Below are 27,660 nucleotides of genomic sequence, written 5' to 3'. Positions count from 1 at the left end.
TTGTGAGAAATGGTATTTGCTTATTTTAAAGATTTTTGTAAATTGTATTTATAAATTTATGCGATTTCTTTTACAAAAGGGAAATTTTCAACCTTGGAGTTAGGGTTAACCACCCGAAAAAATAATGAAATAATTTTTTTTCTCAATAATTGTTTCTTTAAAGAAACATGGCAACAACCTTAAGAATGCAAATGAAGAATAGCTGTGAGTATTTACGCGCTTTAGGATAATTCTTAAATAAATTATTAACATATATTTTGCTTGTGTGTAAGTATTCATTTTACTTTATGTATCTTTGTTAATGAATTTTCAATACTATAATTTATGTATACAACTTGTACTCCTCATTCGGCTTATCAGTCACGCACTCTTATTAACCTTTTTTCATTGTAAGAAAGTTGCTCAAATCGTAAAGAAATCGTTACGAAATTACTTTAATTTGATTAATAGAACATTTTATATCTTTATATTAGTGGTAATCGATTTCAATGTGGTTTCTAACTTTCACTATTTCCTTGAAGAGTTGATCGTGACAAGTGCTTGGCCATCTTACAGGTATGGCGTCCCTAACGCCTGCAAGTGGCTCGGGCGGTGTAATGGTTTAGTGTTCCAAGTCTTTTTCTACTGTTGCTGTAAATTTGGAATTTCTCTTATTGTTAACTTGAAATTTTTGTGAATGAATTATTATCGCGACGTAAAATGGTTAACTATGTTGCCATTTATTAAAGTAAATTCTTTATATAAATTTCATTAAAGCGCGTCTTGCGAAACATCGCAGCGTATGTAATCCCTTTATTTGTTGTTTTATGTTACTGCCATTCTCCTTTTATGTTTGTTTCATTTAATGCAACCTCAATGCTGTTTTAATCGAGCAACTTTATCAGTTTATGATTTATGTTTGTTGATATCAAGATACTGAAAATATGCGACTTGAATTCGGCACTGTTAACGAAAGCGGGAAAATAAAGCGTTGCGCTACTACTTTTTGATATGTATCTATACCTATCGTTATGTATTATACATTAAGTGGACATGGATTAAAGTGCCAATTCTGTCGATTTAAATGATAGAATTATTTTTCATTTTTAAAGTATGTCATATTGCCAGTCTGTTTGAAAAACAATATTTTTGAACTTCTAGTTATTAAAATTTTATATATGATTTGTAAATTGATTACAATAAGTAGTATGACTAGAATATTATAATGTGCACTAGTTATTTCATGTTCAAGGTATTTAATGTATCAAGGTATGAACTGGATAATAACTCGAACTACTTATTTTGTGACCATTCTAACTAGATTCTTAAACAATGAAATGCAGAATTTTTTAGTTTTATAGTCAATGTAACGTTGATTGTTTCCTAATTTTTTGATAATGATTCTGTAATTAATCTCTCTGTTTGACTATAGGTTAATTTTGTTATTCTAATATTAATTTCTTCGTAAATTTAAGCATACATATTACTTTTAAAGATGTTTTTTTGTTTCTTTTAAAGATGTCTCTTCAAATGCTCTAGATTTCTATCAATGGGGTTAGAGCTATCTGTTGACTTGAAAATTAAAGAGTGAGAACTGAAACAATTTAAGAGTGAAAAGTATTTCTATTTTAATAATTATAATAAATACAGCACAATAATGTGGCTTTTTTGATGCGGCTTTCCCTGATAGCAGAATTTAAGAAGTAAATTTGCATCATTTTCTTCAGAAATTCAAATTTTTGTAATCTGAGATTACTGTATTATTGTAAATTTTCAGCTTAATCTATATGGTGCATAGCGTTTTTAAAAGGAGCTTGAAGGTGCTTTTTTCATTTTTTAAAAATCCTTAAAGGTGCTTTTTTCATGAGGTGTTTTTCAGGGTTGGCAGGTTTTTGACATGTGACAGTTTTTGACAGTTTAAACCAGGGTTGGCAAGATTTTGCCACAGGTGGAAAAAACCATGGTAAATACCGGTAAAAACCGTCCTGGCAAAAACAGGTTTTTGCCAAGCAAATTGGCAAAAAGTGGCAAAAACCTATATTCTCCTAGATAAGAGGACAAAAACACATTTTTTGTACACAATTATTCCTAAAATTGAAATATATACTATAAATATAAATAATTACAGAAAAATTAACGGAATTATTATTAAATCATAATTAAATGATAATGTAATAATATATCATTTTAGTAGTTTATAACATTATTGATTGGAAAATTTGTGATTATTCTCTTTTTTCCAGTGAAATGAACTTATTTTAAATTAATATAACTATAATTTAAAGCATAAAATATCTATCAACATGTGTAGTTAATTATTGTACAAATAATAATTTTTTATAATAAATAATATTATACAAATAATAATATTTATTTGTAAAAAAACATTTATTTTAGGATTCTAAAATGAAAAGAGATCAAAAACTTTCCATCTTTTAAAAATTATTACCCTTATATTAATTATTAATGTGTTAAAAATAATTTTTTCATGTAATGTATCAAAATTATTATTCCTTATGATTGATTTAAATTTGTTTCAAGTATTTTGTAATAATATTTAATCAGCAATTTAGATAATTTGGTTTTTGCCGGTTTTTACCAGTTTTTGCCGGTTTTTACCAGGTTTTTGCCACTGTCCTGGCAAAAACCCCTTTTTGCCGGCAAAAACTCCAACCCTGGTTTAAACCGTCACGTCAAAAACCTCACTGACAAAAATGTCAAAAACCTATATTCATATGTGAAATTTAATTAATACATGAAATTTATATATTTTTTAAAGGATAGTGTTTCTAAATATGTTCTAGAAAAAATAAATCTAAAATTTTGAAGAAACACTTATATTTTGAATAGTAACCAAAATCTTGTACTTTTGAAAACTCACATCTTTTGTAATATTATGTATTCATTTTCATGTGTTATTGAAAATCTGCAGTGATATTAAGAAATTTATTTATAACCAAATTTAGTGTATAGTATCAATTATACTAAAAATTAGACATTATTAAAGATAAACATTAGCAGTTTTGTACATTAGACATCTTCTTTTAAAGAAAAATCTTTTTAATATTCTTTTAAATCTTCTTAATAATCTTTTTAACATAAGACAATACAAATTTAAGTACTTTCTGTTAAATACAGAGTAGTTAGTGTCGATTTACAGTATATTCAGCCTATTCATTTACTATGCTGAAAATTTAGTTTATCCAAATACTTGTGAATTTCATTTTGCTGAATACGATATAGTTTTGTTGAATATCTAAATATTCAGCTGTTAAATAATTACTTCTTTTCTTAATACAAGTGGAGAAAAAAAAAATTAAGAGATAAAAATTGTTTTAAAATGATAAGTGTAATAAATATAATAAACAATATGAATTATATTTATCATTATTCATAAATATAACTACTTTTAAAGTCAAATTAGCATACTGGATAATAAAGATATTCGGTATAACATTAAAAAAAAAAATTTTATACACTTGTATCTTATATCAAGTTTGTATTTATACAACATAACTTGTAAGTTCCTTATAAATATTAGTTATATGTTCCTTATATGTCAAAAATGCATAGTAATAAACTTTTAATTTTCTTAAGTATCAAAAAGAAAAAAAAAAAATTTTAAATATAAATATTTAAACAATTTTTGCGCAAAATTTTTCTGCACATGCATTTGAATATAAATTTCTGAGATTTTAAATCTGTTATTTTACCTTAATTTTAATTAAAAAATATTTTAAAACTTGCTGATTACCTATAGTATAATTAAATTTCAACATAATGCATGGCAACTGTTGGTAGTTTTGAAGTTTATATATTTTCTTGGCAAACTTCAGTTTTTGACATTTTTGACGGTTTAAACCAGTATTATACCCTTGTCATGTCAAAAACCACTTTTTGACGTCAAAAACCCAACCCTGGTGTTTTTAAAGAGTGCCTAATTTTTTAATATGAGATTTTTCTTCTTTACCATGTTGATTTTCACAAATTAGCCAAATTGTGATTTTGCATACTATGCGAAAGCATGGTTATTACATTGTTCTATTCAACTATTTTACAATTCATTCAACCACAATCTATTTTGGCATCTTGGTGGTTCATAGCGTGTGAAACCGCCGATCATTTTGCATGTTTGGTGAAATACTTGTGAGCCCATATATGTCTACTGAGCTGGGTTTGGTGAGATTCTTGCACTCTCATGTACAACTATGCTGCATTTTGCAAGGTATTCTAAATTCCAGGCTTCATTTTCCAGCTTCTGAAATCGAACCAAAAAATCTGTCATTCTTTTTATGTGGCTAATATAATCAAGAAAAGAGTTCTTTGTCAGAGACTGATTATTTTATCATGATCATATAAAGTCTTTGAAAATTATTTTGCATTTTTTCAATGTAAATAGTGTTTAAAAATATTTTTTGAGAGCTAGAAAAGTACTTGAAAGATTTGGCTATGCACTCTGATCTAACTACAAGTAGTAAAATATGCTAACTTAAGGTCCTTATACATAAAAACTTAGTTTAAATTTAATGGGATGATTCGCAGAAAATATAATAAATTTCCATATAGTTAAACCTGTCATCTAGTAACTGAAAACACTACTTTTATTCTTTACATTTTTCTCTCGATTCATCTTTTTAATTTTAAACCAGTAAAGCCATTATAAAAATGTGCCTCAACAATTTTACCCAATTTATTGTTTGCATTTTAAAAGTAAAAAGGAAACATGCTGCCTTGCTTGAAGGTTTTTAATAGCTTGCAATGATCAATAAGATTAAAAAGAGGACAGATTTAAGTAATGGATTTTGTGCAAAAATTATTCTTAATATTTGTATGTAGTAGAGTTGGCAGGGTTTAGTACTGAATGGATTAATCTACGGTTTAATCAGTCCTGTCCAAAACCCTTTTATTCAAATTGTCACAATTTAAAAAAAAATATTGTAAACGATAAAAGGTAAATTTTTTAAGAGGAAAAATAAAAACAAGTTTTTGTTTTATTAAAAAGGTTTATTGTTATTTTTTATATTGCAATATTTATTTTTATGCAAAAACATAATTTATCAGTATTAAAAGCATATTTGTTCGTATTTAATAATGAGGTAATCACTATTGTTCATTCAAGCTTCAAAAACTATAAATCTTTTCCTATTATATTATATTATTTTCCTTTAATAAGTTAAAGCAAATTGTATATAAAGTATCAAATATTATTAATGTATGTAATTAATGTGTACAATTGTTACACATATAGAAGGGTCTGTCCAGACATTTTGTAAAAGGTCCGTTTTTGTGAAATTGGGAAAAAAATTACTCATAATTTGTGAATATAAAATAAACGTTAAGTCACATTCTTTCAACCAGGGTCCGGTTTTTGTGAATTTGTACAAATAGGGTCCGTTATTGCAAAAAAAAAAAAAAACTTTTTCAAGGAGTTCTTAAATTTTAAAGAAATAACAAGATTATGCTCAACACTGTAAAATTATAAATAAAAAAATTAAATTTTAGAAAATTAGCAGCAATTGCAGCTACTAAATTAGAGATGAAATATACAAATATTTGGTATTTAGCCTATACTGCTGAATGCAGAATATTCATTTCGGGTGAATAAAGGAAGAAGCGTCTGCGGAAGACAAAATTTAGTTCGTTTACATCTGTTTTTCTTTCCCCTCCCCTTCCTGGGAAGGGTTTATTTGATTAACGAAACAATAATGAAGATAAACAAATTTGTGAAGGGTCCGTTTTTATGAAAAGATATTTTGTGAAAGGTCCGTTGACGGACCCAAATTTCTTCTAAACAGACCCCTGTTAAGTAATTATAAATTTTCTTTAGATGAAGATTTATATACATATTATTTGCTTCGTTAAATTTAAGTTCTTATATTATTTCAATTTTTTTTTCTTTCTGTTCACATAATTATGCATGATGTATCAAAACTTCTCATAGCCTAAATAATTTTGCTAGTGAAATCTCCGTTATTTTATTTCTCCTATGTTCGCATGTATGTTGTTGCATTTTTGTGCTGTGATAATGTTAAAAATCAACTATTACTGTTCAATACTGTTGTGTACAAATTATACTCAGCAAATAAGTCATAAAAGAAAGGTTATGCTCCTTGAAATAGTTATCAATCAATATATTGTTAATATTTTGCTATTTTTATACCTTTCAATTAGCATAATCACATTAGTGCTTGTTGTGTAATATATTAACGCCTTTGGATTTTTCAGGATGTAGGTTAAGACCTAAGTAAAGTTTTTTAATGCGCTTATCTAATAGTAAAAGTTAGAACATGATGGCAAGGAAAATTCTACTAATTCGTGGCTTAAAGATGCAGTCTTTGTAATAAAATTTTATTATAATATTACAAATACATTTCTGAACTAATACAATTTTAAACTATAATTAATATGACATTTTGTCACAAGATAACAATCTTTTTCATAATTGTGACTTAGCATTCTCTGTATTGTTATTTTAATTTAGATAAATTTAATTAACTATTTTTTAAAAAAAATGATTTCTTCCATTGTCTACCTTGTATTCGAAATAATTTGTAGTCTGCTGGTCCTAGGCCACAAACCCCTTTCTGACCACCTAGTATGCCTGTTTGTTGTTAATCAACTTTAGGACAAGGACAAACTCCATGTCCATAAATAAAATAATTAAACATTGAATAAAAAATGACATGTATGAGAGCAATAAGCAAACTCATGCATTTCTGAATCGGACTGGGGGGTTTGATGACATATACACGGGTATGTCCACGCCGAATTTACTACCGTTTAGCGGTACGTTTACAAATTCAATTTTAGAAAGTACGGTAGTTTCACAATTTCAACTTTAGGAAAAACGGTAGTTTCACAAAATACTTTTTCTTAAAATTTTATTTTTGTATCCCTTAAGAAACGATAAATCCATATTTTTGTGTTGAATTTTCACAAAATAGGTATTTCTCAGAAAAACCTAGACAGACCCCTGATACATACATATATGTAATATATATGTGTGGTTCACACCAGTAATGAAAATTTAGTTGTCCATTAGGACCACTTAGGTATTCAGGGGTCTGTCTAGGTTTTTCGAGAGGTACGTATTTTGTGAAAATTAAAAATTATTATAAAAAAATCAACACAAAAATATGAATTTATCGTTTCTTACGGGATACAAAAATCAAATTTTTAAAAAGTATTTTGTGAAACTACCGTTTTTGCTAAAGTTGAATTTGTGAAAGTACCGCTAAATTGTAGTAAAGTTGTCCTGGACAGCCCCCTGGTATTCATTAACTAGTTAGAAAACCAAGAGGGAAAAAGATATAACTTTACAATTCCATAATTCATGTTATATTACACATCAGTTATTAATCACCGTATATAACACTGAAACTAATTAGGTTCATCAGCCCAAATGTAATGCTTAAAATATTAATCGATTCAACGTGATAAGAATGTTGTCTACCGTTACCCTTCAAACTTTGGCAAGGCTGTGATCTTTTAATTGAATTTTGGTAACAGTTACCCCGGTTCAAAAATAGACAAATAACTAATGAATTACATGAAACATTTAACAAGAAAAATTAAATTTTATTATAATTATAAATTTTCAACAAATATAACCTCAATCATTTCCAGATGCCTTCATGTGCACTCAAATTTCCAAAATGGTTATACTCAAGATAAAAACTTTTCGATAAAAAGCACTTTTAAATTTCATATGCATAACATTCAATTAATTCACACTAAAAGAGACATTTACGAAATAAAAATACTAGCTCATTCTAAATTTACAAAAACATTTAAACTTTAGGTCATTATATTCCTACAACAGATAATTAAAATTACCTATTTTAAGGTGAGCCTTGTATATTTATCTTAACACCTGATAGAAATAATTTAAAATACGGAATAAAATGCTCTTCTAAAAAGTTACTAAAAAGGTAAGAAATTAGAGTTTATAAATACACCAGGAACGTGCAGCTCACTTTCTGGAACGCCCACCGGGCCTGCAGCTAGACTTGTGGACTGGGAGAACTTAGACTTTCTGACCGCCATTCAGTTCTTTAGAAACATTCGATTTTCTGCCGAGGAATGCTCAATTCTTGCCAACCGTCTTGAACTTAGCGACATTCAGTCTATCACTTCCCGTCAACTATTCTGAGACTTCAGATCAACTTTCTTCCAGACAACAGCTCATCCGACCAATGTTGCATACTTAGTCGCGGCATCCAGAGCCTCTTTCTAAACACCAACCTTTCAGCATTTCAGCCTAGATCAACTCACTCCGAGGCTCCAGCTATATCTAAACTCATTCTCGATGATACCGGCTCAGAACACACCTCTAGCAGCCATGATAGATCCTGTCAGCGGTGATATTTCAACTTAACATTCCATCAGGGACGATCCGCACTCCGGTCGTACTGCTTTTTCAGCCACTCTTCACGCCTCTTATGCTTTTTTCATCAAGGCGAAATATCCATACTGACCTGTTTACTCGCTCAAAAGTCATCCCGCATCCAGCGCACGTCAGAACAAAAAAAAAAAAAAAATATCCATGAGAAAAACCAGCTACAAACCCACTAATACGCCATAAAAGTGATAATCCAATCCTCCTTAAATGTTAATACAATTTATATCCACAATCTACCCCAAAAATCCCATTTTAAAAGGATCACTAAAAATTTCTCATGAAATATCATAATTTTGATTGCATTTAAATTTTATCATAGTGGTGCCATCTATTGAAAAATAACCCTTCTTTAAAAAGTATTGATACAAAAAAAACTCCAATAAATTCCTATTTATTACAGTTGAGACCAAATAAATAAATGAAAAAAACAGAGGAGATACTAACAAACAAAATATTACTTTATAAAATTTCAATAAAATCAATTCCAAATGAGCCAGAAATATTTTATTATCAACAATTATGTCAGTACATTAATCTAAAATAAAGCACAATATCTAATTTTGAAATTTCACCGTTTAATCGTAAATTTTTTTTTTATGTGCATTCTGTTATTCCATCTGAATTCCATACCAAGAGTCTGTCTAGGTTTTTGAGAGGTGCCTATTTTATGAAAATTTAGACATAATTTGTGAAAATGTATGCATAATTTATGAAATTTAAATATTATATTGAAAAATCAACACAAAAATATGGATTTATCATTTCTTACAGGATGCAAAAATAAAATTTTAAGAAAAAGTATTTTGTGAAACTAGTGTTTTTCCTAAAGTTGAATTCGTGAAGGTACCGCTAAACGGTAGTAAATTCGGCCTAGACAGACCCCTGGTACCATGTGTTTAAATGAATGGAATTTGATGCAAAAAAATATTTTTTGTTAATTAAAAGTCTATTTCAAAACAAATTTATCGCCTAAATAAGTGATTTTAGTGACATTTGTGAAACGTTTGGTGATAATTGGCACTATACTGCCATGACCCGGGTTTGCCACAGGCAACTATTTTCAACCTGAGGAGACTATGGCTACTATTTTTAGGAAAAGGAGACTTTTCTGTGCTCCTAGTGAAGTTTTTTTTTTTTTTTTTTTTTTTTTGCATGCATTGGGTTGGCAACCTTAGGCCTGCGGTAGCTTTTAAACACAATGAATTTTTTTTAAAATAAAAATGTTGAATTGTAAATTTGGGTCGTCACTTTTTAATGTGCTCAATTTGCACAGATTCCATTGTAAATCTATTTTGTTTCTCGGACGCCTTTTCAACAAAAGTTTTTTTTAATGAATATTTTTTCCTAGTAATTTATAAGTTTAATTTTCTATAAATATGTTAATTCTTTTGATATATAAAAATTTAGTGCTAGGACACTAATGTTTATATGACAATTAAGTCATTTAATAAGATTATAGTCATATTTTGTTTTTATTTAGGCAACTATTTTTTGCTCTAGGCTACTAAAAGCAGTCATACTGTTCATTTTTTTCAGTGGCAACCCGGTGAACCCTTTGATGTAAAAATGACAAAAAAATTGTAATAAATCATCATGAGCAAATATATTTTACAATTTAATTTGGATTTTTAATTTTTTTTTATCTTTAGACCAATTTAGTGTTTTATTTAATACTATGGAAATCATGATTACAAGATTACATAGTGTTAAATTTATCTTAAAGTAGTGCTTGTGTCAAACAATCTTATAACTTTTCATTTTTATATTTCAGATTATCTTGTGAAGTCTATGCATTTTATGGTAACTGTCTTTAATGCTAAAGTTGAGCAACATATGCAGGTTATGATCTAAGAAGCTACTAATTTTATGGTGAACTTTGAGGTATAGAGGTATACGAAAAACTTTATTTAAGGTAAATAATTTTATTTGGTCAAAGTGCTGCCTTCTTATCCACAAAAGAGAACAATGCATCCTCGACCTTTAGTAGCACTTTTAGATGGCAGAGACTGTTCTGTTGAAATGCCAATTTTAAAAGATGTTGCTACTGTAGCATTTTGTGATGCACAATCTACTCAAGAAATTCATGAAAAAGTCTTAAATGAAGCAGTTGGTGCCCTTATGTGGCACACTATAACACTTACAAAGGAAGATTTAGATAAATTTAAAGCATTAAGAATCATTGTGCGCATTGGTTCTGGTGTTGATAATATTGACATAAAAGCTGCTGGAGAGTTAGGTATTGCAGTTTGTAATGTTCCTGGTTATGGAGTTGAAGAAGTTGCTGACACTACATTATGCCTCATTCTAAATTTGTACCGTCGTACATATTGGCTAGCCAATATGGTGAGGGAAGGAAAGAAATTTCAAGGCCCAGAACAAGTCCGAGAAGCAGCTCAGGGGTGTGCAAGAATTCGTGGAGACACACTTGGCATCGTAGGATTGGGTAGAGTTGGAACCGCTGTGGCATTACGTGCTAAAGCATTTGGCTTCAATGTGATATTCTACGATCCATATCTTCCTGATGGCATTGAAAAATCTCTAGGTCTTACTAGAGTTTACACATTGCAAGATTTGCTTTTCCAGAGTGATTGCGTTTCTTTGCATTGTACCTTAAATGAGCATAATCACCATGTTTTCAATGATTTTACCATCAAGCAAATGCGCCCTGGTGCATTTCTAGTGAACACAGCTCGTGGTGGCTTGGTGGATGAGAGTGCTCTTGCTTCAGCTTTAAAAGATGGTCGAATTCGAGCAGCTGCCTTAGATGTCCACGAGAATGAGCCATACAACGCCTTAGCAGGTCCACTGAAGGATGCACCAAACCTCATTTGTACACCACATGCTGCATGGTACAGTGATGCTAGCTCTACTGAATTACGAGAAATGGCTGCGAGTGAAATAAGAAGAGCGATTGTTGGGCGTATACCAGACTCACTGCGTAATTGTGTCAATAAGGAATTTTTTGTTAATAGTGGATATGGTGAAAGCATTAATGGAGCTAGAGGATATAATTACAACCCTAAAGGTGTACCTCATTCCACCACTTTGGAACCTCTATCAACTCCTCCAGCCATCCCAGCACCTCATTCTCAACCCCATTCTACTCTTCAAGATGCTCCCAATCATATGGCCCCCAAACCCGAGAGCTCTGAAGTTCATTAAATGACTCTGCCTCCTTTTTTGCCGTGCCACGAAGTTACATCCCACCTGTATCTGTGCAGCAATCAGGGCTATTAAGTATCTAGACTTTTGCAGCAGTCCTCAGGAGAGATTGATCCATTCATGTAGTCTGAACTGGAGAAGTTTACCTTTGGCATCCAGAAATTGTGATTTTTTGACAAATAATAATTATTGAAGAGTGGATACCTTCTCAGTGTGTCACCAGATGGATTTTAAATATATATTTGTTATAAAAAGATAGAACAAAAAAAAAAATACATTTAAAAAAAAATTAAAATTCATTGAATATGGTGTTATTTGTTCTCTTCTCCTCACTATTTCCCTTCTACCCTATTTGAATATAATTCCACAGTAAAAATGGAAGTTATGCACTGTATTCCGGCCACATCTCTATCCAGTCATCTACAACAGTCTAATGAAATCTGTTCAAAGATTGTATTGATGTGCAAAAAGTATGTTATACTGTGTCAAGCAGTTACAATCCAGTTTTAAGTAGCTTCATCAGGCAAGCTAGTGAACTTTTATTTCTCATGTGACGCTAAATCTACGATTCTTAGTGCACGAAAAGATATAACAAAATATAAAAAATGTATGGCTTAAGTAAACTGCTGAATAACTATTCTGCCCATCACTACAGCCTTATTATATCAGGGAAAGTAAACTTTAGAAAGTTTCTTCTTTCATCTAGCTTCACAACAATATTATAAAAAGTTCAGATCCATATGTGTTGTAAATTGTGTAATGAAAATTCATATTTCTCAGGCAGTGGTCTGTTTTTATGAGCAGGTTAATAGCTGTGTATGTTCTGAAGTAAATGTCTCAAAATTTGTGTTATATTTTGTAGAAACTGTGGTTAGACAAGCTACCAATCAAAAAGTTTCGTCCCAGCCAAAGTGTTTTTAAATATTATTTGATCTTCTTTCATTGGCTCTGAACATATCACCATAAAATCATTATCATATGCAGGTTTGTGAATTTAAATGAAACAAAAATCCTGGTGTACTTTTAGGTTAAAATAGAATTGTGCATCGTTTGTGCCATGCTTTAAAAGGGATGTGGGATAATTAAAATCTAGAGGAAGAGCAAGTACTGCTGTAGTTTTTTTAGGTGTGAATATTTTCATAAAATTTTGCTTTTTAGCTTCAAAAAAATATTTCATCCAACGAGTTTGTATATGTCTGCTTGATATAGTTTTTGCTTCTTTTTTTTTCAACGTGTCCATAACATTGTTTATGTAAAAAATGCAAGATTTTATGATCAAAGTAATTCTTTTTGTAACATAGAAGAGGAAAAAATGGCTCGATGTTCACAATATCCAATTTTATGGGGCAAAAATGCTTTTTGACCTTTTTTCTCCCCTAGATGCTTTAATCCTTATGGATTGTCATTGTGGTATGTAATGCTAATGGCTGTTGGAAAGATTTTCGCCAGTTTTTTTATTTGCGAAAAAAGGATGCAGATGTATTATGAATTCTTGAGTTCTTACTTTGCCCATGTGTGTTATGAATGACTTTAAGCATGAAAATTGTTCATTTCTTACTACATTTGCAATATCTTTGAAGGGAGTATTTCTTTTTGTATATTTTTTTAATTCTGTAATTGAATTATAACTTGAAGGGTATGGGTCAATCTCGATGATCCGAGAAATTGAAAAAAATTAAGAAGTAAGAAATGAAAGAATTCTGCTTGCAATATGTAGAAAATGTTATTTTCTTAAAATTACAGTGTTGTTCTTTTGTTGTGGAGTTTTTCTTAATATTTTAAGGTAAAACATTGATTTTTTAGTATGTTTTGTGTAATGATATCAAAAAAATTGTTTAATCAAAATCTTATTGTTTAAGTTTTTGTAAACACATCGAAAACAAGCTCCCTATTTATGTTTTGCAATTGGAATATTAGTATAGCAAGGTTGCTGTAATATTGTTGGGTTGGATATCATAAAAAGTCTTGGTCTTTTATTGCAAGTAACAACAGTGATGCTTAAAGTTTGCAAAGATACTAGGCAGTATGCTGTTTTTAACGACTGTAGATAATTTGAAATTGATATATTTTACTGTGTATGGTAGCTTTTATTTGCGGTAGAAGGACGCAGTATAATTGTAAAAAGATACAATTAAGTGAATGATAAAATTTTAAATCTTTATATCTTTGCTTATGTTATTTGTGTGAGTTTTAATATTTCTTTTCTCTCTTTCTCTTAATTCAGATCAAGACTGTACTTATTAATGATTGAGTGAGTTCTGTAACATAGAGCAAGTGACTCTTGCTCTGAATTGTTAAAGCTGTGAAATTTTTGCAGTAAATAAGGACTTCTAGTTCAATAGGTTTTAAATTAAGATAAGTGTTTATTTTTTGTGTAAGCAATTCTTTCTTTTTTATATTCAATTAAATTAAAAATTTATATAAAATATTCATTTGGAAATGGATAATCTGGTGAAGTTTTAAACAGACTGGTAAAAACTAGTATGAGAAGTTCTGTACCTTTCTTAATATTCTTTGAGTATTATTATTTATTAAAATTTTAAATTGTTCTTATAAATATTATTTTTCTTATAGAATTATTTGAAATATTGGTGACGAATTATGGAATGAAGAAATGTGTGGAAACAAAACTAGATTGATTAAAAAACTGCTAAATATTTAAAACTTGAAAGCACACTATTGGCTCAGTGTCACAGAACTCATCCTTTCTTAACTTTTGCGCATTTTTTTTAAAAAAGAAAATTTCATTTGGTATATTGTTCCTCAAATTTAATTTTGCTTTCTTTTATTTAGTTAAACACCATCATATGAATTCTTATTTTCTTTGAAGTTGAATATATGTTTAATGAAGCTGTACAAATTTATTTGCTTTTGAGTTACTGTTTTATTATGAGCAGTTTATGTACTATTGTATCAAAAATTGTAGTAGCATAAATTGCAGTACATAACATGAGCTTCATTGTATCCATTACCTTTGTTGTATTATGTCATTGTGTCAGTGTTAATAAAGATCAGCATTTCTCTGACAGAAAAAGATATGCAATGCTGACCTTTTTATAGTTATGTGAATTATTTCAAGAGATTTCTCGAGTATAATAAAATTATAGGTTAAAATAATATCGTGGATTAGTATCTAACGTATAAAAAAAAGGTTTTTTTTTTTTTTTAAGTCTTCATTGTTGCTCCAGAATTAAAAATATTTAAAAAACTTTTTTTTAGTGTGTATGCAGCTCAAATGGTTTTTATAGATCAAATGTGTAGCAAAGTTTGAAGCGTATGTAACTTTAACATTAAGAAATAGTTATAAATTATGTGTTTTTATTCCATTTTTTTTTTTTGTTTTGCTCTTAATTTTGGGTTTAAAAAATTTATTAGCATTTTTTCCTATGTAAAATTGTTAAGTGGATGTTTATTGTTAAACAAATTTCATCTTGAAAATCGGGTCAGAATCACTAATAAAAGATTTTTCTTTGCCTAAATGCATTTTTTGTTAAGAAAATAATGAAATCTTATTTGAGACTGGTAAACATATCTTTACAGTGATGCTTTTCTTATCATCTGAAAAATTCTCAGCAGTAAATGAGGAGCTCAAAGTGACAGTTTTTAAGTTATGGTACTTGTGTGTTATAGAAGCTCCTACTAACATTTCCTTCCAGGTTGCATGACACATTCTGAATCTGCATCTTTTAAAAAAAATTCCTATTGAAGTTACAATTATTTAATCCATTGAGAATATGCATGAAATGTAGGTTGTTTCTTATTCTCTATATTTAGTTAATTGTTGATAATCTAAATCAAGTCTGAACATGACTTCAGGTCAGGGATCCACCAGGCATTTTGTGAAAGGTCCTGTTTTTGTAAAATTGTGAGAAAAAAAACTTCATAATTTGGGAATATAAAATAAGTGTTAAGTCACATTCTTTCAAACAGGGTCCTGCTATTGTGAATTTGTGCAAGTAGGGTTCTGTTATTTTAAAAATTGCTAAAAACCCTTTTCAAGAAGTTTTGAAATTGTAAATAGATACAAGATTTTGCTCAACAATTGCTGCTACTAAATTAGAGATGCAACGTACAAATATTTAGTATTTAGCCAAGGCTGCTCAACACAGATTATTCATTTCAGGCAAATAATGGAGACAAAATCACTCACATTTTTAATAATTTCAATCGACATATTTTAAATACCAAAACTTAGTAATGTATCACTTTTAATGTGTTACGCATTAAGTAAACTTAAGACAATTCTTAAATTTATAATATTTTGCTTAAAAACTTGCCTGAAATTAATTTTTATTTACATAATATTCTATTAATTAATTTTATAAATAAATATAAATTGATCAATTTATTTAAAAAAAAATTATGATTTGATAATAATGCGCACACAATGTTTGAAAAATTGGAAATATTTTCTTAGAATACTACATATGAAATTCAAACTTAGTTTGTCTTGAACAGCCTCCCCCCGAAAGGGTTTATTCGATTAGCGAAACAATAATGAACGTAAACAAATTTGTGAAGGGTCCGTTAAATGATTAAAATTACAATTTGAATACGTGCCTTTTTTTTTTCCACTGAAAAAGCAATGCTTTATTTGCCTGAAATAAATTTTGCACAATTATCTGCTATGTGCACAGCTTGAGAATAATACGGAAATTTTAGCTCACTGTTGTGTGAACTTTATTGCTAAATTTCCAGATTGTCCTAACTTTTGGAAGCTTTTTACATATTTGACACTATTTTGAAATTGTTGAAGAAAAACATTAAGCAGACTAATAACTAAAAAAAATTAATATATTGCAATGTTCAGAGTGAATAATCTTAAAAAATTACCAAGCTAAGTTCTGTACAGATGAAAATCCTTACTTGTCAATCAAAATTTTATTAGTATCAATCCTCAGTTATATTTTTTGGGCAGTCTATTTCAAGTTTAATTTTATTTTAACCTAAATATTTATTACTTTTAGAATGTAATTAAGGGTAACAAATATTTTAAATGTATTTGATTGTGCAAAGCAATGTCTGATAGTAGTCTGAAAACTATTAGAGATAATCTTTTAATACCTAGTTGTAATTTTTTTTTCTTGTATTTATCTCAGAGCAATCCATGACAGTTTATAGATGTTTCCAATATTTTAAAAGTGGGATAGTTAGCTTATTGCAATCCTAACCGCATTGTATACATTACGTCTCTACATTGTATAAAAATGAACATAGTATTACATATATATATATTTTTTAATTTACCATGTCTGTACACTAAATTAAAAATCAAGCTGCCAGTTGATTTGTGAAATTAATTGGAAGTTTTTATTTGTAGTAAACATATTACTTTTGATAAAATAATACTGGGGCGAACTATTTACTTTTTTTTATAGTAATTGTAACTGACTGCTCAAATATCTTACATTTCCAATTGTTAAATTTCATACACTAATTGCTTTACTCAAGTATTATGTTGCTACTGAGAAAATCTCTCGAAATTTTTTCCAAATCTTGTAAGCAATTGCTTGCGGATGTATGCAGCAATATATTCCTGGCAAAAGAAAGCTAAGCAAAACAGAAACTGTATTAAAGATATTTTTACCATTTTCAAGGTACACAAGTGATTTTGAAATATAAAGCATTGGAAAATTTGATAGTTAAAAGCTCCTAAATTTTATTATCTAAATTACTATATCTAATTTTTAACTTCTACATTACAGCTGTTCAAACAAATCTAATGTTAAAAATGTAGAGCACCTTAGAAAAATAATTGCCTTGAAATTTGTATTAATAATGAAAACAGAGTAAGTAATATATTTTTTTTTTAACCTCATTCAGCTAATTTAAAATAGAAAAAAGAATGTGATGTTTAGGCTATATGTTACTTCTCATACAAAATTTCTTGAATTGTGCAACAGAAATCCCATCTACATACAAAGAGAAATTACATTAATATTGAACTGACATTTAATAAAATTTTTTATATGCCTTTAGCTCTTCAATGCAGTGATCAGAGATATGCAGTCTCCTGAGATAGTAATCTTAAACTTTAAAGAGTTAACAGTAAATTTCCTAAGTTAGTCTGGTTAAAGAATTCAACATAATAAAGAAAATGGACACGATTGTGGGAAGTTTGAGTATTTAGCACAATATAAAACAGGGTTCCCCATATTTTAATAAAGAAAAAATTATGGACTTATTTTTTATTAGTTCTCAGTGTAACATATAAATAAAAGGGTCTAAAACGATTTTTCAAAGGTATCGACGCATTCCTATGGCCTTAATTAACATTGGCCTGATTGAACTCCGGAAAAAATCCGGCTTTTTCGCTAACAGTTATTAGGAAGTTTCCGGAGATCGAAGGTCCAGACGTTTAAAAAAATCATTGATCGCAGAAGTTTCCGGAAATCAAATTTTCAAAGGTGGAACTTAAAAACACAGTTTATTTTGTTTGTAAGGGAGGGCAAGATACATTTTTTATCAGTAAGTAGCTATAATCATAAGCTCAAGAAAGAAAGATTTTAATTGGGTATACTATAGCCTACGTCGCAGGTTGTGTTATTCCTACTAAATTTAACCCATGAACGGCATTTTTTGCGAGCCTAACTTCAAGCCACAAATAGACAAACGATTTTATTTTATTGAAATTACATACATTTGTTGACTTGTGTGCTCAATATAGGCTTATAAGTCATTGTTAAGTAGAAAATACAGATAGAACAATTCAGAGAAAGACATCACAAAGAATACATCCAGGGTTACGGCGGGATTCGAACCCGCTACCTTCACGCTTAACAGAGCGTTTGGACCGGCGATACCGCTCGGCCAGGGAGGCCCCTAGACAAACGAGGTGTTTGATCGTTTAAATCGTCGCTCGCCATATTTTATTGCATTATAAAGAAAAGTAATTGATATTCGATTTTTGATTAATAATTGATTTATGTGGATAGTGGCATAGAATTTAGCATTGTGTCATGGTAAATGTTATTCCTACTAAGTGGAAGTAGTTGTGTTTTCTTTATATTATACCCAATTACCTCTCCAGGTCATCATTGGCGATCGAAATGGGCTGCAGGTGGCGTAGAGCAGAACTCTTTTCCTATGGCAACACTTCACATGCTTTCCCCCATTAGCGTGTGGAAAGTCATAAAGGAAGGAAGTACGTTAGTTTCTCTCTTGATTTTCAAATAGATTAAAATCTTTTAACTTGAAAAACTATATGGAACTGAAAACTACATTAAACATAGTTCTAAAGAAAAGTATCATGGAAATTTTAAAAAATATTTTTATTAAATAAAAAGGAAAAATATCGTAGTACATTCCTATACAACTGAAAAGAGGAGGAGAGGGAAGGGAGAAGGGCTAAAGGCATGAAACCGGTCTCTCCCCAGCTGGCGTATTCGAGTGTTGCGATCGCGAATAGGTATGTGTAAAATTTTAAAACTCAAGAAATTTTTCGGAATTTTGACTTGGGGCTAACAATACCGATAAATTATATTTTTCATTGTTCATACATATTTAGTTTTAATATTTCTTAATCATCCTATATTATTCTCCACCATTATGGATGGTGTTTTCTACACTAGGGAACGCTGCAAGCTCGGGACTGCCTAAATTTCCGGGTTACTGTTTCAGTTGTATTTTAAAGCCATTTGGCATCATTGTGCTTTGAGATTCTTGCAAACAATGTATTTGATTACTTATGTTTACAATGCTAACAATACTTGTGTTTACAATACTAAAAGTGTTGAATTTGTGAATTTGTTGTTAATTTACGTCGCACTAGAGCTGCACAATGGGCTATTGGCGACGGTCTGGGAAACATCCCGGAGGATGATCCGAAGACATGCCATCACAATTTTGATCCTCTGCGGAGGGGATGGCACCCCCGGTTCGGTAGCCCGACGACCTGCGCGCGAAGTCGAGCACTTTACGGTAGCACAGTTTAACGAGGACCAATACCGCACACCCTCGGTCCCTACGCAGACTGATCCAAGTGGGTCACCCAACTAAAAGTGTTAACACTAACGTAAGATGGTGCACAGCTTGCAACACGAACAAACAGTAATAAACAAATGGAAAGAGGCCAAATCAAGACTGCCAAAAAAGCGAGTTATTCAAAATCTAGCAACCATGTCACCTTTTTTAATAACAAAATAACTTAAACACATTTTCACTCCTAACTACCCAGAATTACATAATAACATTAATATCTTATGAAAGACGGCAGATTTGAGCTCAGAAATTATCTAATTTATTTCTTTTATTGAAAACAAAATTATCCGTTTGAAAACATCGCCTATCAGAATAACATGTAGTAAGCAGCTACAAACTTTTTAACCGGAACTAGAGTAGGTACCGAGCTCGAGATTGTTATTGTTTACATTTCAATTGAAAACACCATCCATTATGCTTTTATTTTTATCACGAATAACTGTTTAAAACTGAAAGTGGTATTCTTTTATTATGAAGTAATTAGCGATCGAAATTGGCTGCAGGTGGCGTAGAGCAGAATTCTCTACCTATGGCAACACTTCACATGCTTTCCCCATTAACGTGTGGAAAGTCATAGAGGAAGAAAGTACGTTAATTTCTTTCTTGATTTTCATATAGATTAAAATCTTTTAAGTTGGAAAACTACATTAAACATAGTTCTAAAGAAAAGCATCACGGAAATGTTAAAAAATATTTTTGTTAAATAAAAAGGAAAATCATTAAGAAAAGTGAAAATATCGTAGTACATTCCTATACAACTGAAAAGAGGAGGAGAGCTAAAGGCATGAAACAGGTCTCTCAACAGATGGCGTATTTGAGTGTTGCGATAGCCAATATCACCTTAGGTAACGTTTTGTAAAAAAAAATTATGAAAATAGTATGTAGCTTAACCGTTTTGAAATAATTACTGAACAACCAATGTGTCATATTAACTTTGCATAATATTACTAAACAAACTGGCGAAAAACGTGAATTGATTTTGAAGCAACCAAAAGTTAAATAAAAATTTAAAAAGAAGGAAAAAAAACATATTTCAAATTACAATTTTAACGGAATAAAATAATTATTAAAATCTAAGTTTGAATTTTTTATTCTAATAGACATTAATAACAAAAAGTTTGGGAACTCATGAGTTGATTTTTAAATTTTTATGTAACAATCTGAAAATTTAAAAAAAAAATTACATTTCAACAAAACAAGTTATAAATAGTTGCCAAATATTTAACTTTCTTGTTAGAAGCAAATTGTACATTCTTATTTAGTGCTCAGGAATAATAGTTTAAAATATTTTTGAAAAAACTTGAGGTTTTGTCATATTACTGGTTTCTATAATTTTACAGTTATTTATACAAATTTATTTAATTCTTCAAGATTTTTGGAGATAGTTTCGTTATATATTCTAGTTCAAAAAAATTTTTCTGATAATTATATTCTTAGGGTTCTACTTTGTTCCTATAAGCAGATGCCTTATCAGTAGAACTGAATTTCTAGAATTTTGTTGATTTTGAAAGTCAATGTGGTTCTCCTATAAAAAGCTCAACCTTCGATGCATGGTCCAATTTGAGGTGGTAAAACAACAACTTTTTAGTTTAAGAAATTGAACTGAAAATTTTCTCCTATCAATTATAGTGATACTGAAAAATTTAAGACTTAAAAACCTTGCACCAAAATTAAGTGCTTTTGAGGGCCCTTATTTTCCAAAATAAAAGCTATTAGCAGCTTTTAAGGACCGTGGGAACCCTCTAAAGTGTATGCCACCTATCCTTTTTTAGTTTTAACAAAATATAAAGATAATCAATATTAGAATCACTTGATTTCATTCTCTCTTGACTGAAACATTTTATTCAGAAAATCACGTTAACCATGGTACTTCGATATGATGGTCTTTGTTTAACCTTAGCATAGAAAATAAAACTCGTCAATTTTACTATGAACTTACATAATCTTCTTATGCTACTTCAATTAAGCCCCCGTAACGGCTGGAGTTTTTCCCGATCACGACTAGAAAATTCTGCACATTTCATGCTCGTGCTTCTCTTTTCGGCGGCAGAAGTTAAAATAACTGATATCGAGTGTAAGAAACTTTAAAATTTCTTTATTTGATTCGATCTGGGAAACATCCTTAAGGATGATCCGCAGACAACATACATGCGCCATATCCCGTTTCACAAGAAGAACCCGTTTACATAGCATCCATCTCCAGATTGTAATTTTGATCTGAATCTGGAAGCGATCAATCTTCGATCCAGCACCATCAGGATATTGATTTGTTGTAGGGCTTAGTGACTTGGACAGATTTAGCGTACACCGGTCACAATTTTGTACACTGGGAGTCTTCAGCCTGTGGGGATCGAACTCTCTGTCATAGGCCCAACGTCCTACCAGCTAGGCTATTCCGGCCCCTTTCGCATATGCTTGAGATCGTGTTCATGCGCGCGAATTTTTTTATATGCAGTGTGAATGGTCCCTTACATTCATCATCTAATGGCCATTTTCCCTGCCTGCTATTTTTCGCATGTGAATGAGGACCAGGTTAATGGAAAATATTGGCGGGTGGCGTAGAGCAGAACTCTCTACCTGGCAACACTTTACATGCTTTCCCCATTAGCGTGTGGAGAATCATCCATGGAACTGAAAACTACATTAAACATAGTTCTAAAGAAAAGTATCACGGAAATTTTAAAAAATATTTTTATTAAGTTAAAAGGAAGAATATTAAGAAAAAGGAAAATATCGTAGGCATGAAACCGGTCTCTCCCCAGATGGCGTATTCGAGCGTTGCGATCGCGAAAAACTGCATTCTATTCGCGATCGCAACGCTCGAGTACGCCGTCTAGCGGGAGCCTGTAAATATCGGACATTAATTTATCACGTTTTCATTTAGTTCCATCAAAGTCATTGACTGAATCAGACGCCATTTTTTAGCAGCAAATAAGAAACAAAATTTCCCTAAGGAAAAGGCCGAAGAACTTGAAAAAAGTCTCCAGAATATTAGTAAATCTTTCAGGAACAGAACACGCCAAATATTTGAAGAAAAATTCCTCAATAATTTTTAATTTCTATTATCAACAAACTTGCAACTGATGACTTCCGATTTCGGATACTGTTACAGATGTGTGTATTAAGGTAAAATGCATTTCTTCTGTCTTCAATTCATTACGAATTAAAGTGAAGTCAACATTGCTTTCGTCATTCCAGTGAATAAATATGAATTCAGAACATACAGAATTGTAATAGTTATAGCATATTCTTCTTCGTTATAGAATAGTATATATTTCTGTATCCATATAATTCGGAAAACAACAATAAAAAATTATCCAAGTTACTTGAAATAGTGCCATTTGTGCTGATTCTTAATTAATTTAAATCGTTTTCTTGGTAAGTTTTTTTTAATTTTGAAAGAATAAGTTCAACTAGAATTCAGCTATTCTGTTTTTAGCTACATTTTCAAATTCATATCAATTATAAAATTTTGCTGTGTAGTATGTTATCTAAAAGTAATGAAGTAATGAAGTCTATGTATCTATTATTTGAGAATAAAGTTTTCAAACAAGGAACTTAACATTTTGGAATTCTCCGGGAATCATAAATCAGGTAAGTGCAATGATTTTTACAATAAAAAATTTGCTTGTAAATATTTTTTTTTCATTTGATGATGGTTCTCTACAGAATGGTTTTTTACGTCTGATTAAGAACTATAAGAATAATAAAAAAAGAAACAATATGAAAGTTTTTATTTCAATGTTAATAATTCTTAAAATCGTTTTTTTTATCCTAAGAATTCTTTATTTTCCGTTTTTTAGTTTATAATTTTTTGAAAAAAATTGTTCTCAAAATACTTTTGAAAAATTAAATGGTATAACATTATGTGTTTATGTATACTTCTTGTATATTCCAATGTTTGAAATAATATGATTCAGAAAAGTATGGAATAAAAATTCGGTACTTACGACGTATTAACGCCACCGCCGCTACAGATTTGGTGGTTTTTAAGTGCCGCCAATCTACACTTAAAATTTTTGCGACAGTTCATAAAATAAAACACTTTATTTAAAATCAAAATAGTTAATTGGATTTCGGTGGAAAATGAGCCGATATAGAGTTTAGCATAGATTCAAAACAATCATATCGCCATATGAACTCTGATGAATAAGATTCCAAATGAAATAACATTTCCAAAACGTACGTTTGCCAAGATAAAGTTTTATGTTGTGGGAATTGGTACATTTTCGTTTTTTCGGTAAAATATTTCCCTCCTGAAAAAATAAAATTGCATCTTGTTTTGTTTTTGGCAAATCCCAAAGACGAATATTCGTAGCACTAAAAATGGCGACAAAAAAGAATTTTTTTTTTTGTTTTGTTTTTGTTTCGTCAGCATTCTTTATTTTACGTTTCTTAGTTTCTAAATAATGATTTTTATTGAAACTTGAAATTTTTTGATAAAAATTGTTGTCAAAAAACGTTGTTTACAAAATTAAATTTCATAAAATTATGAGGCTTATGTATACTTTTTGTTCATTTTAATTTTTGAACTAATATGATTCTTAAAACTATAGAATGTAAAGTTTAAATGGGCCTTTCATGTTATATCATTAAATTTAGTAATACTATTTCTCGGGCATTAGGTTTTAACTCTTATAAGAATATACATATTTTTTTCTGTTAATGTACAAATATTTTTCCGATGTGTTTTGGATATTCCTTCTCTAATAAAAAGAGATACCATTTTGTTTTCGGTTGTACAAGAAAGAAGATCAAGCATTTTTCTTTTTTAAATTTAATAAGCCACATTAAAGAAGGAACGTTGCAATGCTACACGCTACATTAACGACGTCTCCAGAGTAACTGACGGTTCATATGGAAATCGCAGGTAAGCGTCTCATACAACAACTCCCCCTATAGTTCGTTGCGGTCGCGAATAGCAAAAGTATGGATTTTCTGCTTATTGGGCTATTCTCACTGAATCAGTTCACGCACTTCTGATCACCGCAGAGAAAAACGGAGAAACCGATTATCCTTCGATGATGAACGGATGTGCGTTTTTTTCATTCAGTGAAAATCGCCCTTAACTTGTCAGTAGTGAAAACCGCGTAAACGTAAAGGCGTTGTAAAAGCAATTTGCCTTCATTTAATTTTAATTTATTCTAATTTGAATTTTTGCACCAAGTATTTTAATTTGAAACTTATTTATATGGAAATTTCGGAGTTTATTTTCTGAAATTACTCACAAATGCCTTGAAAGAAAATTTTCAGATTATCTTATTTAGTTTTTGACGTGCAAAACCCAGAGTGTATGAATGTAAACATACAGATGAACATTTCACTATTTTTTTAAAATATGTTTCAGTCATGTGAGATTTATTTAATAATTGAATTGTATTATAATGTGCTTGAGTTTATAAATTTGTACACAAAAGACCAATAATTTTCTTACTAATTCTATTACTTTTTCTTATTTATTGAATCTTATAATAGTTTTATGCGTACAAATTTGCTTTTCTTCTACATGAGCGCACCGTTGAAGCTGTTTGATGACCATTAGGTACTGTATCAATTTTAGTTGTTCTAAGTGGGAAAATTTTGTACCATATCCAAGACATTACGAACACTGCGATTTCTATCACTGTCACTATACTTGCTCCCAAGTACCAACCAAGAGTTCCTCCTATTTGACCTGTTTATACAAAAATGTCATTAATCAGAAAAAAAAGATGTCAGTAATCAGATTTTATTAGATACTTACTCACTAAACTGGAGAATGTCGAAACTCGATATTGATGATAAACGAAACTCTCTGAATTGAATACAATTTCCACTCGGCTAAACGAAGAAAAGATTAGAATGGGAAAAATTGTCACTTCAATAGTAATAGAATTTACACAATAAATATAAAATTAGATCTTCTTGAGCTATGCTTCAAATGGCTTTAATTAAAAATACTCAAGAACCTCGGAATGCTCATTAGTACAAAAAAGATGACACAAAAATTGACAAAACTCGGTTATCAGAAAATTCAGAAATTCGTTAAGCTCTCAAAGGGCTATTTTCATTGAATGTGGCTCTACGCATTTTCGATCGCCTTAGAGAAAAATGGAGTACTTGAATGGCGAATTTTTGCTGAAAAATATTTTTCACCCATCAATCAGGTTCTAATTCTCCCTCGAAGGAAGTGGGGGATGCCATCCCCTCTGCAGAGGATCGAAATTGAGATGGCACGTCTTCGGATCATCCTCAGGGATGTTTCCCAGACCGTCGCCAATAGACGATTGTGCAGCTCTAGTGCGACGTGAATCAATTACAACAACAACAACATATTTACATATCGCCATTTTTTATATTTAGTCGCACTGTGGTCGGTAGCAACCGTTGATTTTGTCCTATGTTTAGTAACCGCCCATTTAGACTTCGACTCTTATTTTTATTTGCAAACACCTTGGCCCTATTTATTGTTATTATTTATCTTGGTGAATTATTTAGTTTGGTTATATTTTGGTGTTACTTTGACTCGGTTAACGTAATGAGCATTTTTGTTGAAAAAAAAAATGTTTTTAAAGGCATTTATAGAAATTTTTGGAAAAATTTATGTGTATTCTAGCCACTCGATATAAACATAAATTTATTTTAAAATTTTAATGGCGAATTAATTTCAAACTTAATTGTTGCCTGTGCTTTAAGTTTAAATCTGTATTAGTACTAACCACTTTTTGAGACTTGCTAAAGAATTATTATTATTCTTTTAAGTCGAAAACAGGAATTTTGAATTCAAAGAATGTAAAAATGACAAACAACGTTAAATAAAGTATACGATATTTTTTTTTCATATTTCATTAATTTCAAAAGTAAAAATTAAAATAGAAGTTGATTCTAAAATCATGGGACATGAAGAGATGGTAGGGGTACATCATAAAAATAAAGAATTGCATAGGTTACCCATGACCGGAAATATCATGGTGCGCTGTTAAGGGCGCTTCCCTTTTATGAACTATTTCTATGTGGTTTTTTGAAAAAGTACTTTTATTTATCTAAATTATATTAATTTAATCTTAATTTTATGATTTTTAATAATAATTGTTAAAACTCTCCTTTAAATTGGTTCAGTGTTAGATTTTTAATCATAATTTAATAATTTGGCTACCAATTTGATAAGCTCGCTTAATAATTAAATTACAATAAATTCATTATTTTTGCGTTTATTGCCATGCAATTTTTGTCAATAATTATTAGGAAACATAACGTTATGATGTTTTTAAAATAATTAGGATTAATAAAAGTACTTTTTTAAAGTTACACGTTGAAATAGTTTATTACAGAATATGATATCTGACAATGATATTTTTATGCAAGTCTTAATCCTTATAATGGGCCTTACTTTCCCTCCAAGTTTGCCCCGCGATTTATAATCACCCTGTATAAAATCAGCCTGAAATTAACTTGACAAACTATTCGTATGTTGATATGGTGTAGTCTAACAATAAAAGGAAAATTACAACTATGGTGAGTTAGATAGGTGTAGTTTTAAACCAAAAGGGAATCTATCAACTTTCCAAAATCCTTATTAATAAGTAACAACTACACGGAAAATAGTCATTGCTATAAGTGTAATTTCTATTTATTATTAACGTCTTACATGTAATTTGTTACTGTAAATCCTATGAAGCGCTTCGGTCTTGTGTCCCGCAGTGGACTGATCGTTAAGACACGGTTCCCAGCAGATTACCGAAGTCAAGCATCACTGGCTACGATCAATGTGCGGGTGGATGACCACTTGGATCAGTCTGCGTAGGGACCGAGGGTGTGCGGTATCGGTCCTCGTTAAACTGTTCTACCGTAAAGTGCTCGACTTCACGTGCGAGTCGTCGGGTTACCGAAGCGGGGGTGCCATCCCCTCTGCAGAGGATCAAAATTGTGATGGCATGTCTTCGGATCATCCTCAGGGTTGTTTCCCAGACCGTCACCAATAGCCCATTGTGCAGCTCTAGTGCTACGTAAATGAACTACAACAACAAGCTTCGGTCTTGTATTAAACAGCAAAAAATAATCTAAAAGTGCCATGGTAAGCGACTGGTATGTCGATACAGGGTATATTTCGTGTATAGAAATAACTCCTGACGTCGTCTGTTGCTATGGAAGCAAGAAAT

At 30.4% G+C, this 27,660-nt stretch overlaps 2 protein-coding genes across 9 annotated transcripts in view; one reads left to right on the top strand and one right to left on the bottom strand.

The window, feature by feature from the left end:
* Window positions 1-74: 74 nt before the first annotated feature.
* On the top strand, window positions 75-14,601 carry CtBP (C-terminal binding protein). 7 transcript variants are annotated; one of them, XM_016056146.4, is made up of 3 exons: window positions 152-267; window positions 1,498-1,596; window positions 10,152-14,601. In XM_016056146.4, the coding sequence occupies exon 3, from the start codon at window positions 10,346-10,348 to the stop codon at window positions 11,540-11,542; it is 1,197 nt and encodes a 398-aa protein (XP_015911632.1). In that variant the 5' UTR covers window positions 152-267; window positions 1,498-1,596; window positions 10,152-10,345; the 3' UTR covers window positions 11,543-14,601. The 7 variants fall into 7 exon arrangements, with proteins under 7 accessions (XP_015911629.1, XP_015911628.1, XP_015911632.1 ...); XM_071186146.2 differs by having other exon boundaries at window positions 178-267; window positions 1,498-1,682; XM_016056143.5 differs by lacking the exon at window positions 1,498-1,596 and having other exon boundaries at window positions 75-204.
* A 10,350-nt stretch (window positions 14,602-24,951) lies between these two features.
* The window catches only part of LOC107442552 (uncharacterized), a 37,004-nt gene continuing 34,295 nt past the window's right edge, over window positions 24,952-27,660 (bottom strand). Inside the window, exons 9-10 of one of the 2 annotated variants that reach the window (XM_071186718.2) lie at window positions 25,266-25,342; window positions 24,952-25,196 (exon numbers count right to left, since the gene is read on the bottom strand). In XM_071186718.2, the coding sequence (XP_071042819.2) occupies window positions 25,000-25,196; window positions 25,266-25,342 (274 nt within the window). In that variant the 3' untranslated portion in view covers window positions 24,952-24,999. The remainder of the gene's footprint in view (window positions 25,197-25,265; window positions 25,343-27,660) is intronic. The other variant, XM_087150527.1, reaches the window with a different exon arrangement.

The sequence above is a fragment of the Parasteatoda tepidariorum genome, chromosome 9 (genome assembly GCF_982258835.1).
Source record: "Parasteatoda tepidariorum strain Cologne lab strain chromosome 9, Ptep-v5.0, whole genome shotgun sequence".
In the NCBI taxonomy this organism is placed as follows: Eukaryota; Metazoa; Arthropoda; class Arachnida; order Araneae; family Theridiidae; genus Parasteatoda; species Parasteatoda tepidariorum.
The sequence above is the reverse complement of the archived record's forward strand: the minus strand, read 5'-3'. Positions and strand labels throughout refer to the sequence as shown.

Coding starts and splice junctions, on each gene's coding strand:
- CtBP (XM_016056143.5), top strand. CDS start 10,346: ATGCATCCTCGACCTTTAGTAGCACTTTTAGATGGCAGAGACTGTTCT.